The sequence below is a fragment of the Bacillus rossius genome (genome assembly GCF_032445375.1).
Source record: "Bacillus rossius redtenbacheri isolate Brsri chromosome 4 unlocalized genomic scaffold, Brsri_v3 Brsri_v3_scf4_2, whole genome shotgun sequence".
Taxonomy (NCBI): Eukaryota; Metazoa; Arthropoda; class Insecta; order Phasmatodea; family Bacillidae; genus Bacillus; species Bacillus rossius.
In genome coordinates this window covers 7,608,453-7,622,753 of record NW_026962011.1, presented here as the reverse complement: position 1 = coordinate 7,622,753, position 14,301 = coordinate 7,608,453, and the positions used below count along the sequence as shown (strand labels likewise).

At 34.4% G+C, this 14,301-nt stretch overlaps 1 protein-coding gene across 1 annotated transcript in view; it reads right to left on the bottom strand.

Annotated features, from left to right (window-relative positions):
* The window catches only part of LOC134542290 (uncharacterized short-chain type dehydrogenase/reductase y4vI-like), a 45,641-nt gene that overhangs the window by 6,358 nt on the left and 24,982 nt on the right, over positions 1 to 14,301 (bottom strand). Inside the window, exons 6-10 of the mRNA XM_063386438.1 lie at positions 11,531 to 11,671; positions 10,519 to 10,546; positions 2,965 to 3,091; positions 2,477 to 2,630; positions 1,335 to 1,500 (exon numbers count right to left, since the gene is read on the bottom strand). Of these exons, the coding sequence (XP_063242508.1) occupies positions 1,335 to 1,500; positions 2,477 to 2,630; positions 2,965 to 3,091; positions 10,519 to 10,546; positions 11,531 to 11,671 (616 nt within the window). The remainder of the gene's footprint in view (positions 1 to 1,334; positions 1,501 to 2,476; positions 2,631 to 2,964; positions 3,092 to 10,518; positions 10,547 to 11,530; positions 11,672 to 14,301) is intronic.

The following is a 14,301-nucleotide window of genomic DNA, read 5'->3' as shown; positions in this document are numbered from 1 at the left end:
ATAATATATATAAAACGTGTTAGTTTTCTTTACTATTTACATAGATTTAATAGAAATTCACTCACCAAAATATTACATCAGCCACTTCGCGTCATACCATGAACGAAACTGGCGCGCACCTCGTGGCTACTAAACGAAGTGGCGGCCTCTGTTTTCTTGTTTACCCACTAGATGGCAGCTGCATACAAGGGCACGCCACTACTTTCTTATATGCGCGCTCTGTTTTTTATAACAATCATATGGCCTTATTGGCGTACATGGCCTTATTTGGTCAAGGTACCTTAGTATCATAATCTACAAATGGTTAGTGTCTCTAAGCCATTAATATTGTTACTATGGATCCTCTAATAGGGCTGTCAGTTTCGACACATCTATTTTCTGACAGGTCTTAGCACTGAAATTTTAGAACAGTTCAATTGGTCTTCTTAAAAATAATTTAAATAAAAACTACATTATAAGAGTTTTGAATAAATACGGCAAATAAAGGGCATTTATTTACTTTAGTTTATGGCATTCAGTATTTTTTCATTAACAAATACGTAGCCCGATTTAACAAGTTATTAGAATAAAATAAATTCAGTATAATATTTCTCTTCTTACAATCTACAATCAACTTTTAACCTATTACAAATACCAGATTCAAAACTGAACACAAAAAAGTGAACTTATTAAGCTTTATAACAGATATTCCAAAACCAATCTATAGAGTAGATTTTCTGATGTAATTTCGTTGTAATGATAACATTTAATTAAGTTACAAGGCACTAATAACTGCATCTCATGAATCACATATATCTGTTGACACAGCAGTATATTTATTCATCACAATAATTATTATTTTAAAGACAACAAGACTTTTATTTGGCCAGAAAACATTTATACCTCCAAATTAGGTAGATAGGCCTACTAGTAAAAATGAAAATATAGTTTAAGTTCTAAATTGCTTTAGGCTAAGTACAGATGAGAAAGAAAAAAACAACATTTACTAATTAAAGTGATGGGTATGTTATAAACTAGTATTGTGGAGTCTTTGAATAGGGTAGAAACAGGTCACTTTGCCAGTTAAACTTTTAAAAATTCAATTGAACTTTTATTATTTCATAACGTTAGAATGGCCATAACACTACCCATAACATGTTGTAGTATTGTAGTATTTTTTCATACACCATGAACAAAATTTATCTCCTGTTGCGTTTTGATCTGCTGCTTAATTTAATTAAACAATCATTTAGAATAAGAAAGGCCACTTAATTTTAAAGGTTCTTAGTTAAATATTTCTGTTTTTAAATCTATTTTTTGAGATCTGGTTTTAAGTGCGACACCATACTGCTTACCAGAAAGTTTGCTGCGATGACAAACTCCAGCAGTGTTTATCAAAATGTCCACCCCTCCGAGATTATCCTTCACCCAGCCGAAAGCGGACAGGATATCTTCCTCCTTTGTCACGTCAGTTGTGATGGTAAACAACTTTCCCTTCGCATTATGTAAACTATTAGCAATCTGAAAAAAAAAAATTGTTTCAATTTTAACCCATGTTAACAATAGTAAAATACTTATAAACGTATTGTTTTAATTTTTTTACATTAAGCTCAGATTAACAAATATTAAAACTATTGACAGTAAATAAATCATAATCACGTGACATGTTTTTTTTAATAAATAAACTCAAATGTGTGCTGATTATGGATTTCTGAAATAAATGAGTTGAATCTCAAAAACACTGAGTTTTTTTTAAGGAAAGTGTACTTCGTGAAACAATAAACTATTTAAGCATTTACTGTGTTCATAGTTAAATTCCAACGGAGCATATCATGTATGCAACCTCCCAATAAGTTTGGAACGACTTTAGTTACGCAGATACGGTTGAACACGGAGGAAATCGTCCATTTAAAGCGTTCAAAAAATTAATATAACAAGAAGGCCTTTAAAAAATATATATATAATCGTATAAGACACATCTGCTGTAACAGTACTCAGACTGTGGAACTCTTACGTAGTTAATAAGTTTTAAATAAAATCCACGACCAGTTTACCACCGCCAATGTGTTTGTGTTTAACCAATTTACGATATTTGGTTTAACTTGTGCAGCCTTTGCCCTGGTTCAATATCTTCCGTTTCTCTGCTCGTCACTTCTTTTGATGGTCGCTTACAGGAATTTATTGAACAAATAATTTTCAAATGTAAGGCTAAACATGCACTGCACGTTTCCTCGCTGGACATGTGCCTCGTTAATCAACTTTTTAATGTCTTCACTATTCAAACAAAATCAAATATTTGGGGAATTTGAAATTAAAACTAAAGAAAAAAACTGTAATTGTTTAAAAAAAATGTCTGAAGGGGAAAATATCTGTACAGGAAAACAAAACTTGAGAAAAAATTAAAAATAATAGTAATATAGATTTATATGTATAATATTTGTGAACGGCTGAATAAATGTTTTTGCCTAGTTATAAAGTCGGCAGTCGGAGCACCGACCTGGTCGTCGAAGGGTTGTCGGTCCAGGCCCACCACGCTGAGGCCTCTGCGCACCAGCGCGCGCACCGCCGCAGTCCCCATGCCCCCGCTGGCTCCGGTCACCACGGCCACCTTGCCGCCCCACCGCTCCATGCCCGCGCTGCGACTACTGCAACTGGGCATCCCGACATGCTCACACACGTCCAGGTATCCATCTTCTGATATGTCCTTTTCAAATATATCGATAATGATTCAAAATCGACTTTTCCCTCGATGATTCGCGTTTTCATGATACAGAAACTATCGTCCTTGCTTTAATGATTAAAAATCATAATTTAAGTTTACATAACATAAAGTTCTTTTAAAATAAAATTACCTAAACCCTGAAAAAAATTCAAATTTTCAAATTGGGATTTTTTTTTATCCCGAATAGGATTTTAGTTTTTAAAATAAAATTATTTTGGTTCTAAATTATTGGAACAAAATGTCGATATAACTTTTTTTTTTACCTGTGGTAAAAATCTATTATTTTAACCAGAAATATCGATTTTATTTTTAATGTATTGATGTATCGTTGCCATCCATAGTTACAGACTAAGGTCTTCGAGGAGGCAACGTGACAGTCCACATATATCTCTCCCCCCCCCTTTTTTTTTTTTTCCTCAAACGCTTACCGTCTGTGTGTTTACCTCGCTCAGTTCTTTTTGTTTTCCAGGCAGAGGCTACAATGTCAAGCTAGGGTAAGCCGCAGAAGAATGGCGTCGCTCCTCAACTGCGGATTTCATGTTCAAGAACGCGGACCGTTTAAGCAGTTTGCTTTAGAGGTGATTTTAGAAGAAAATACTGTCTTATTACCGTCGTTATCATGGAGAGTCTTCCAGAAAAATTTCCCCTAGTTATTTATTTTCGTGTTCCCTTGACTTAAAAAAAACATCTAAAGTTTCATTGAGTAAATTGTTTAGTTAATATATTATGAGTTGTAAACTGCTATGAGTATTTGCGAGATAAATTAAGCAGTCTATGTCTTTAAGTAAAATTTATCTGAATAGAAGCTGAAACTGTAGAAAACTGTAGAAAATCTGGAAATATTTTTCGTTCCTAGTAAAACTCAAAACTTATTCTGACATTATTTGACATACTAGCCATGAAAAATTAACACCTATAAATGGCGCTTGCAAAATCATAACTGTGCAATGGGAATGATAAACTGTATCCCGTGGGCCCCCTGGGAATCCTAAAGATTTTCGCCCATAAACTACAGAAACACAACGCAACACTATGCATGAGATGGCGGTTCGGGTGATAGTTATAAGATTATAGTAATTTAGACACGAGCAGGGTTATTGTACACTGACTTGTCAGGGTCTAGATGATAATAGTGACTAAAATATGTTCCGGTATCACGTTACCAATTTGAAATTTGGAACACTTTTTCAAGTTATTCAAAACTAACAGTATGACTTAGACCTGGACCTGAGACTCAATTAAAACAAATTCAAAAAAGAAAAGAAAATAATACACGACAGCGTTTTTATTTTCGCGAGAAAGCTCGACAGTTATACTCTCATGCAGTGTGGAGGGGAACACTTTATTTGCTGTGAATAGCTTATTATTATTATTACTAACTTATTTTCATCATAAAAGGAAATATTAACACTAACAAAATCTACCCTGTGCAAGTTTTTCTAGTCTATTTAATGTATACATGCTGTATTTTACTCTACAAACTCTTCTATAAAAATCACAACAAAAAAAACTTAAAACAATTGTTTTGAATTTTAGATGTATATAATAAAAGCTACCACCGTAAAGAAAATACTTCTTAAATATCAAATAAGGAATTATTTTTATCTGTTAAATTATACAGCCACATATTGAAATAATTTTCAAAAAAAAAATTATGATTTTTTTTTTCTATTCTCAATTTTAACAAGCAAAGATCCTAAAGATTTGTGTAAAACTATTGGTGAAGTATACTTTTTTTTTGGGTGAGTAAAATAATTATGAGCTACATAATTTAATTTATGTTTACGACTATACATACTACCTATACACACACTCATCTTGAGAATGTTATAAAAGTTTTTTCAATGTTGTTAAAGTTATAATTAATCATGTATGATCAATAATGTATGGCAGGGATTGGAAGTCAATCATTTTCTTTCTTCTACAGTTCGAGGAATGGTGAACCATTCATTTCAATAAGTTTCAATCGCGCTCGTTGCTTCCGAAATCGTTGCCAATATCAGTGTTTATTATAATGTAAATAAAGATTGAAGGCAGCATTTAAAGGACAGTGGTCGAATGGGGCACCGATGCTTGATGGACTAGCTTGCCGCTTGAATGTAGATTACTGTTAACCTGTAGAATGTGGTCAATCAGGGAACAATGTCAATATTGCACGTCACTTACTTGGTTGATCGATGGTCATATTACCAGCTGATCTGCCTGTCCTGCACACAAGGCGGCCGACGTCCGTCCCTGCAGAATATGGTCCGTTTGGGACCAGCGAGTGGTACCTTTTTTTTGGTATTTTCACCAAACCTTTCTTTCTTCTAATAGCCGTTTCTTGCAATTTGCCATATGGCTCGACATTGCAATATTTTGTACTTTTCATCGTTATTTCGTCATACATTTGTTATATCAGAAACAAGTTCAAACGTCGTTTAAATAGTTTACTATTTTCTGTACAGTATGAATTTTATTTTACACAAATTGTTTAACGCGGGTGTTAAATTTTTTTCTCAAATTAAATGAAAATCAATCGGTACCTAACGTTAGATAAACTTGCCTATTACTCGTAGTGACTTTTATATATAAAAGAAAACTGTTTCTAAGGGTGCATGCGTTGACCACTACCCTATATATATATTTTTTTATTTATATGCGCAACTAGACTGTACTAGGCTCGGTTTATATTTTATAATGTTTCAAAATCTATCCCACTTTCTTAACACACCATTTTACAAACACGAATTCCGATTTATATGTCGCATTCACGTCAAAATACAGGCATGGAAAATCTCGATCCAATAAATTTATAGACGAAATCGGACCAAGGGAGTAGAATTGGGAAAATTATTTTTCCCCCTGAAATGCATCATTCTTCTGTCAAAACAGACGTTTGTTTTGGTACAAAAACTTGCTTCTCCCCTAATGACTGGACTGGTATTTCCAGTAATTCAAGTGGTTTAAATATATATATATTCACATATTTATGTAGTGTGTGTATACAAGCTCCCGGTTTAGCGCCAACGGGTAGAATATATATCTCTAAATTTTCCATATTATATGCACTTGATCTTTGACTTTAAATCACTAAACCATGAGACGGGATCAAGTTAAATTCCTGTCGTGGTCGAACTCGGATAATTTACACGGGAGAATCGTGGCGAAAGTTTCAGTGGCTACTTCCTAAGCAACCGCCTCCCCCCCCCCCCCCCCGGCACAAAATAATATTTTCCTCTTCTTTTTTTTTTTTTTACCATGGCATTACCCCTGACATCCTCGATTGACCCCGACATTGACGAGGCGTTAAACCCAAATTCATTCTTTCATGCGTTTAGATTTTATACCATAAAAAAATTTCAATTATCAAAGTAACACTATTATAATCAAATATAAAGATCAAACATCTAGGTACCACGTTTCGCCTACTATTTTTTTAAGTGTTTTTTTTTTTTAGCCAACGACTAGTACTGCATTGTGAAGATCATTGTGCTGAAAATCATGAGGAGGTGATTAATGATTCAATTTTGATCACCAGCACATGTAATAATGGGTTTTGTACCATTCGCGGGTTTCTATCTAACTTGTATCTCGTTCTGCACAGTTTTTACAAATCTATCATGTAAAATGTGAGAAAGTGTTATTCAATTAGAAATTTAGCTTGCAGAAACTAAATTTTCACCAATAAACTAAATTAGTGATACTGTTTTAAATTTATATTTTATATATTGTAATATTTATATGAAGAATAATATTTACTTTGGATTAAAATTTGTCTTTTTTGTTCGCAGTCTCAACGTTTGAAATATGCTCCTAACAAATTATTGGATTTACCAATACATCTACAATATAAAAATGAATCGCAAAATGTGTTGGTAAGCGCATAACTCAACAACGCCTGGACCAATTTGGCCAATTTTTTTTTTAAATGTTCGTTGAAGTTCAAAGATGGTTTTTACGGCGAGAAAAATTCTAATAATTGCCGGAAAAACCTTAAAACCAGCCCTTTTCTTTTTCCCATACAAACGTTTTCTAACTAAAACGAGCACTCATTGTTGTTTAAACAATGTAGGTATGTTCCTAACGTCAAAGAGTCAATTTGCACTTTATTACCTCTGTATGAAGTTCAATCATATCTTTCAAAACAGTGTGCGTTGGAGCACAGATAAACAAAAAAAAAAATAAATAAACCGAAATCGAATAGTTCAATTTGGTCGGCTTTGCGATATTATTTCATTTGTTTTACTTTAAATTGCATCAGTTTTCAAGTCATTACATCAGTCAAACAAAACCAGCGTTACCAAAAGTATTTCATAAGTTTAAGTTTTTATTATTTCATTTCCCTATTTTAAATACGGCTTGAAGGATTTGACTCCAAGTCATATCAAATTAAAAAAAAGTTGAAACAACAACAAACTGTCAATGTCAGTGTTTTTTTTCTTGGATTTTAGATTACCTACCCTAATGAGTTTGCTTTTGTCAACTTATACACGAAACAAATTCTTACCTATATAGTGTTTTGTGCAGTGTTTATTTACCTATGATCGCTAATTATTGCATGTGACAAAATAATCTATAATATAGATATGCCTCCTATTAGACGAATCAATTTAGGTAGAAGAACCCGAAATGCTACAAACCAAGCTAATTACCGATCTAATCATGCACTACAATGAAAATAAAAATTATTATGTTTCACATGATTAACAATAAAGAGATTACTTATTTTTTAAATTTATCTTTTTATTTATATGTTTTATTTAATTATATTTCTTATTCACAACACCCTATCACCAGGGTGACGGTGCTGTTCAGGAGAATTTTTTGCCCCAACTATAAAATATGTAGGAACAAAAAAATGTCACATTACAAATCATTTTGACAGGACTTTATTGCAATTTAATTAGGCAGTACGAAGTCTGCCGGGTCAGCTAGTTTAACATAAAATAAAGTAAGATCAGTGTTGGATTGTTAACCTGAAAAACTTATTTGAAATTATTCATACGAAGAAAAATCTATAGGTATATTTTTATATAGGTTATCCTTCATTTAAATTATATATGTAATTGAAGTTTTATTTGTTAGTTATCTGGCTGCATGGTTTGATAGATTATTCAAAGCATAGCTGTGGAATATCGTCAGGCGCAGAGAGTTTTTTTTATCTAAAAATTGCTATCTACCATATTTACTTCAGGCGATAACACGCGAGTCCATCGGTCTAGAGGATTACAAGATAATGCATGTGCACACTCTGTTGCAATGTTTACAAGAACACATAATGCAACCGCGAATGTAACCAAGGTTTAGTATTGTATTCTGCACATGGAAGTTAAACGCTTTAGTTACATAGAGGTGATATAGATAGGGAGTAGGTGTGGGCCATCTTTGTCATATTATTGAAATTGAAGTCAAAATTAGAACTATCCACCGCACACACTTTCCCATTTGAATAACAATTTTTGATTTGCATCATATTAGCTTTTGATGTACTACATTTGGTAGGAGTAATTTTGTGAATGGAACAGAAGTCACATGGAACGGAAATGTGTAACCACGGTGCTGAAGTACACAAAGTAAAAAGGAAACTAATACTAACTGTTTAATCAATTTAAACATAATGGATAGTATTTAAATAAAATAACTTGAGGAAAATCAGGTCCAAAGCTGGTGTTTAGTATTTTTTCATGTCTTTTTTTTTTTGCTTCTATTGGAGCCATTTCATTACATAGTTTAAAATTTCGCTCCACGAATGGAATGATTCTATAATCGACGAGCTGCTCCGGCAGCGAATTCTAGCGGCTGGTACGGAAATTAAGTGTGATTCGCATCAAGAAATATATTTGAAAATACAATGCGTATATATTTAACAGGCTCGGCATTATTTTAAATAACTATAAGTTATATTTTGTTTCCGAGTTTCGTATTATTAGTGTATTTGCAACATAAGAACACACAAATTTTCTCGTTACCGATGTTAGATGTTACACTCGCTCAAGTGTTTTGATTTGTTTTAATGAAGTTTACCGTTAATATTCCTTGCTGATGTGTTGTTAAACATTTTTGTTCAATAATACTTACCTCATTATGGCACTTTTACGGTTCTCCCAGTGAGTTCCTTTCAAGCTATTAAACACATTTCTTACATTAGCCTTCATAGATACGTATTTAGGGTTCAAGCTCTGTTTAGGACATGGGTTTCATCTGGTCACAAATATTTCACGAAGTCTCAAAATTCATGTTATCACATAATATGAATATGAACTGTCAATATCGTCAGTAAGGGTTTATGAATGGTGGTGATGTTTGGCTCGTTATAAATTAAAATTACCGACGAGCAAAATTTAAAAAAAAAAAAAAATGTATCCTTGCTCCTATGGTAATGGATGCGGGTTCGATAATAACACACCGGTAGTACTCAAATTTGTAAGTGCTGAATGGGACGACAGAATTGTATCCCCTTGGAAAGGGTACCTTTCATACTTTTGGTGGTGGTAGTGTAGCTGGGTAGAAACTGGAAAGGTACCCTTTCCGATTTCTTAAAATGTTTCGGTTTTAATGTTAAGATGCACTGGAAAGGTATCCCCTCGGAAAGGGTACCTTTCAGGATTTTCTGTACAATGACACAGCAGAAAATAAACTGGAAAGGTACTCTTTCCGATTTATTAAAATGCATAATATTTTCTACTTTAAAATCGTGAAAGTTATCCCCTCTAACCTAACCTAACCTAATCTAACCTAACTTAACCTAACCTAAACTAACCTAAAATAAACTAACATAAACTAACCTAAACTAAACTAAACTAAACTAAACTAACCTAACCTAACCTAACCTAACCATTCCGAGCACAAACATGTCGCAAACTGGAAAGGTTACCTTTCTAAGGGGATAACTTTCAGGATTTTAAAGCAGAAAATAATATGCATTTTAAGAAATCGGAAAGGGTACCTTTCCAGTTCCTACCCAGCTACACTACCGCCACCATAAGTCTGAAAGGTACCCTTTCCAAGGGGATACAATTAAGCCGCCCCCCCCCCCCCCCGCTGAATTAGTACCAATATGATTCTTATTACACTATTATATTGGACATTGTCTCGCCTGAGGGCTTTGTCCATAACTGTGAAACATGATACCCTATCAAACAAACCAAATATTTCACTGCTACAGCCAAAACAATAATGATAGTTTATAATTCATTGAGATAATCTCACTATACAAAAGAATTCTTCTACTCTCTAAAACAAAACAAAAAAATATATATTTAATAAATTGAGATAATAAGTCACCATACAAAGGAATTCTTCTACTCTCTAAAAAAAAATCTTGGCCACACCATAGTACTATTATTACACTGCCATAAAGTATAAATTTGTAACTACCCAAAACTATCGCTTATAGTTACATCCTACATTCTATTTAGTTACGAAATTTATAAGTTTATTAATTTTTCTTTTTTTGATAGTAAATGTCTCCAATCTAAGTAAAGTTACTCGATTGAAGGAATATAGCTTCAATGTTTTAAGTTTGGAGTTGTCTCACCATATAATAAAACGTCTTAGATATGATCACATATTATTTTATTACAATAATTATTTTTTATTCTTTAATGTAAATGTGACATTTTTCAGTGTTTATGAATAAAAACGTGAAATATCACATGCATTTACCGTCACACAGTTTACAGTTTAAATCACTGTTTAATAAATAATGTTTCAACTTAAAAGCCGAAGTATCGTCACTTATCAGAACCATTAACAAATGCATTGTTATCCTTATTTCCAAATACAGCAAAGCCGTTGAATCACTGTGTTTTTCTGTAAGACCTAAAACGTTTCACCATTTGGTTGAACAATTACCTCGTGCACCTGAAACAAAAAAAGAATGTTTATTCCCATGGTGAAAACTGGAACACAAATACATTGAATTTACAAAATTAAGAACCTTTAGTGGTTTTTCTCGCATGACATATCTCTATTTCCATTTCTTTAACTAACTGTAGTGATTAAATGTACCTAATCAGTAGCCATGCCTTTTAGGAAGTATTTCAATAAAAAAGTGAATGAAAGATGGGGGGAACGTGGATTAACACATATATAGGCACCTTGGTTCAAGTGTTGGGGGTCAGACAGTTGGTGGACATTGAAGACGAAGGCTGTGTCGAAAATATGAATTAGTGAATCTATTGGGAATCGAATCGAGAACCTCCTTAAGTCCATTTAAATATTTTTATTATGTTTTTATCTATTCTAAATTTTATTGACTAATTTTTGCCTTCGTAAGTTTCCAACCAAGTACTTTAAAGTCAATGGCGTAAGGAATATTTTATTAAATTAATTTGTAATAATTTTTATAATTTAAAATCATATTTATATTTTGTATTTAGTGTTGTTATTGATTTTTGAAACCTAATATCGTGGAGTAGTGTGAGATTTTGCATAGTTAAAGTTCATAAGGAGAAGAATATTGCAGAAAGATATAATTTATATATAATATGTGTTAAAAATGCATTTAATTAAATAACACAAACACACGTATTTGCATTGTGGCTGTTTCATTCGTATCCATGGAAACAGATATTTTTATTTTTCACATAGTAGAGTTCGTCCAGTTTATCTATTTATCTTTGGAATATCATTGTTTACATTGTATGTCAGGCTCACTGTTATTTTGTAACATTTGTGCTTTAGGTATGAGTGAAATACAGCTTGTTTTATATAAATTTGTTGCTAAAAGAAATTTCTGTTCGAATTTCGACAACTGGACGCCCTATAGTATATAGTTTATTACCTGTTATATTAGGTTATTCTGTTGAGAACGTATTTATTTGACGGAACGTTTGTTCGCTTCACCTGCACTCGGAGAGGCGTAGACAAGAGGTACACGACGATGTCCGCCATGTCCTCCGCCTCCATCATGGGTATGGTGTTGAGCATCTCTTCCGTCAGGGCGGTGGCAGCCATGGCAGTCCTCACGCTGCCCGGGTTGATGATCTGCGCACGTGTCCGCGATCACAGGTTAACATCTGGATTCTTTTCCGTGTTAACGCAACGAAGTGAACATCACGCACAGTTGCGAAGGTCGCAGGCTTTCGTGCTCATTGTCTGGAGTTGCTTTTGCTTCTGGGTTGTTAGCCGCGTTGAAGGTGGGGATACCACAGACGTTTCGGTCGACCTCGCAGTCGCCAGTTTAACTGATGATGGCGGCTGCAAATTTTACCGAAATGTCGGTGATATCTTCGCCTTTCCGACGCGGCTACAATCCACAAGACAAGCAACTTCACATGCAGTGATTGCAAATTTTCATTCAATTACAATAAATTCCTTTTCGCAGAAAAATAAATATTCCAAATGATTCATGGAATGGGGAATTTTGATTTTTTACAATAAATTTCTTAGACAAACGCCATTGCAGTTTTTTCACTGTATGTCATGAAAGAAATTCAAGAACGCAAATAGAAATAAAAAAATTAAAACAAGCCTAAATACGTATTTAGGTACATCCTTGGGTTTATCAGTTCGAGATAACGATTTCGGCTTTTTCTCTGGGGGTATTTTTTATTTCTTGATTTGCGATGTTTAATATAATAAACAAATGATATCAAACTCTTATATTAGTAGGTGTATTTGGTATGTCCTGGGACAGTGGCTGATGGCTGGGGATCCGGGGATCCGCGGCCGCCATCTTGGATTACGTCACTTCCGGCCGCCATCTTGGATTACGTCACTTCCGGCCGCCATCTTGGATTACGTCACTTCCGGCCGCCATCTTGGATTACGTCACTTCCGGCCGCCATCTTGGATTACGTCACTTCCGGCGGCCATCTTGGATTTGACTTTAACCTTTGACCCCGACGACCATTTTGTTTTCTAGAACATTCCACCTTATTATGACGTCATGTCCGCCATCTTGAAAATCCTTATTTATTATCCGATTTTAATTAAAAAAAATAAAAATTAATAATTTAATTTTAATTAAATGTTACAATTATCTAGCACCACACTCCTATACATTACGTTTACATCATCGAGCGCCCCACTCTTCTACATTACGATTACATCATCGAACACCCCACTCATCCCTGTCGCAATTTTTCGTAACACCACCATCTTTTAAAATAAATTTATTATAAAAACAATAATCTAAACCATTATCGTCTGCTGGAGGCAGCCATCCTGGATTCCGCCATATTGATTTCATCCGATGATGTCATCACCATCCTAAAGCACCTTAGTGTATGTAAGGCCGACTTTCTATCCCGTACCAATGTTGTTATGAACCTTATAGACAAAATCCACAAAAATCCAGTCATTTTGTTGTTGTAACCACCATTTTTTCTTAAAGGCATAATCATTTACAGGTTTTAACTAAAATATATGTTATCAATACTATCGTTGTGGATGCGTTAGTTAAAGTAATGATAATTTTAAAAACATTTATTACTCCATCTTAGCTGACCAGAAATTTTTCAGAGTCCTAACTCACAAGTAATAATCTCTTATCATGTTTGCGTACCCATGTTTTAAAAGCTGCACGGAAGCAGATATTTTAAATGTTTGGGTATATATCCATCTCCCTCCCCTAAAATTTTTAATGAAAGAAAAAAAACAAGCAGCTTTAATCGTTCACGAGAATATTATGCTACAAACAAAAATACCGATTCACATTTGTACAGTATTAGATGATCCCCTATCTTCACGAGCGAGACCACATCCGACACATAACATTTTACGTTTCAACTTAATGTGTGATCGCTACAGTGTATATGATGCAGTTACAACACTCACCTCAGCCATTACCTACTGTCGCTACGAGCAAAGCCATTACCTACTGCCACTACGAGTTGCACTTCATATCAAATGAAAAAAGTATTTTTTTAAGTCGTGGCAAGAAGTCGAAGTAAATAAAATATCAAAATAATATTTAACACTATTTAATAAAAAAACACACAATCCTTCACACCATCTTCTCCCCCTTGTTAACAGAAGGCGTTACCGACCCTCTTCACAACACCCCGCTCCGCAGTACTTTCCATACTAGCATCAAATACTTTGCCCACACAACTATACAAGCACAACACAGCTCCAAAGTCCTCCACAGTCAGAGCGGAGGTGTTCACAGGTACATCTGAGATGTCTTCCCTGGACTCTTCGTCTTCATTCATCGCAAGAACTTCTTCCTGGCCGCTAGCCTCCTGACAGCACGCATAGAACTCATCCTCAACAATCTTCTCATAGGTGGCCCGACACATCTTACTAGCTCTGTTGATAACTACGAATGATACATCCTAATGCTGCAATTGTTCAACTGTCCCCACCCCTCTACCCTTTCTATTGCAGTCCTGTTCGTGCGTGCCAAGCACACATGTCACTGACGCACGGCCTTTGACGTCAGCAGACCTACCCCCTCCCTCTCATCATGAACCATCCACACCCCAAATAGCTGCGTCATTTAGACCTGTCGCCACGCGTCCCCAGCCTCTTAATACCATTTTAAGCACCTTCGACGAGCATCCCGACCTCTGGTAACTAGTGAAAAGTTTCAAACAGCACATGAATAAATACATTTTTTATTTATTTTAGACTTGCATTTATTAATATAAAAATTTACAACATTTCAAAAC